The sequence below is a fragment of the Poecilia reticulata genome, linkage group LG20 (assembly GCF_000633615.1).
Source record: "Poecilia reticulata strain Guanapo linkage group LG20, Guppy_female_1.0+MT, whole genome shotgun sequence".
NCBI lineage: Eukaryota > Metazoa > Chordata > Actinopteri > Cyprinodontiformes > Poeciliidae > Poecilia > Poecilia reticulata.
In genome coordinates, this window is record NC_024350.1 from 26,006,756 (window position 1) to 26,008,346 (window position 1,591).

General features: G+C 37.5%; 1 protein-coding gene across 1 annotated transcript in view; it reads right to left on the reverse strand.

The window, feature by feature from the left end:
- The window catches only part of LOC103457031 (protein NLRC3-like), a 43,862-nt gene that overhangs the window by 5,520 nt on the left and 36,751 nt on the right, over positions 1-1,591 (reverse strand). The window contains exons 2-3 of the mRNA XM_017301789.1: positions 1,315-1,455; positions 460-556 (exon numbers count right to left, since the gene is read on the reverse strand). Of these exons, the coding sequence (XP_017157278.1) occupies positions 460-556; positions 1,315-1,436 (219 nt within the window). The 5' untranslated portion in view covers positions 1,437-1,455. The remainder of the gene's footprint in view (positions 1-459; positions 557-1,314; positions 1,456-1,591) is intronic.

Here is a 1,591-nt window from a genome sequence, read left to right on the forward strand (position 1 = left end):
AGAAAACTGTTTCCATCAGAGGCTCAGAGACCAAAATCTGATTCTGATCTGGATTCCAGTGTAGAAACATGGATCATTATTTAATGGTGGAGATCCAGTAAACTGGATTCAGGTCCAGTTTGCATTAATCTAAGAACTTTATAAASAGCCTTGAACTGTGACAGAGCATTATTTGGACATGTTAGCAGAGCAACAACAAGTTATTTAAATTTGTCTTATTTYTTGCTAAATCTGACWTCATGATGATTCTTTGGACTTTGGTTCTGTTTTCACTTTGTAGTTTTATTGTCCTGRTTAATAGTTTATAGTTGTAGTTTAGTTACAGTCCATCTTTATTGAGTCCAGTTCCTGTTTTATTTAGACGGTCTGGTTCCTTTAATGCACTTGGTTCTGGTTTCCATCTGGTTCTGCTCGTTTTGCCTGTTTCTGGGTTTATTTGTCACCAAAGACATTAAATACATTAATCTGTTGAGACGGATCATCCTGGATCTCTGAGCAGAACTTAAAGAAGGAGCCGAGCGGTACCGGTACCGGTACCGGTCCATCTGCAGTCATCCTTTAGTCGAGCCGCTTTGTGAATGAGCCTTATGGACATAAAACATGTTTATTCTGTAAATGTAAACTTATAAACATGATTCTGCTATTTAGAATAAATGTCCATTTTCCCACTCAGAGACTCTCTGACTGTCTTTAAATCCCAGCTGAACGATCTGCTGCTCAAACTTAGATCTCTTTATTTATTATTTTATTTAAAAATTCCTATTTTTATTTTTTATGAAGTGACCTCATGTGCCCTGAAAGCAGATTTTAAATAAAATATATAATTATTATTATAAATACTAACACTGCTACAAACAAGGACGTTGCCATGGTTACGGCTTCACGTGACAGACTTCTTTATTTATACTAATTTACATTAATATGTATTTATGGAGGCAACATGCCGACCAGCAGCTGCTTTATTTCCCACAAATTGTGATTTATAAAGTAAAGGTTAGCAGGTTTGTACGTACAGTTTTATACATCCAAATATTTTGTGTGCTGCACTTTTCTAAATGTGTCCATGTTGGAGTGAAAACTGCTCTCTCTTTTATACATGAGGCTCCAGACCTCAGTGGAACATGAAGCTGCTGGAGATTCATAAAGACACAAAGGAAGCTATTTAGTTTTTCCTCCAGTTTGTTCTATTCTTCAAAGATCACAAGAACTAAAATGATTTAAATGATGTTTTGGTCTCCATGAATCAGTTTCTAAGATGAAATAAAGTTTAAATCCTGGAGAGTCACATGAATCAGTTAGAAACTGGTTTCTTACTCTGATGGTTCTGGTTCAGTACTGAAGTCTGGAGGTTGTCCTTTGGACCGGTCACTCCTCATAGAGGGACAGACGGATCCTTCAGGTTCTGTTCTGTCCTGCTTTAAGTCCAAATCTTCCATCTTCTGGATTTCAGTGAGTCTGAAAGAGAAACCAGTACCAGTCAGTTCCCAGTGATCCAGTCATCAGAAAGTTGATCCCATCATGTGTTCAGAGGATCAGAGGAACCTGATCCAGCAGGAACCATCTGGGTTTGAATTGTTCTCTCCTTCACTTC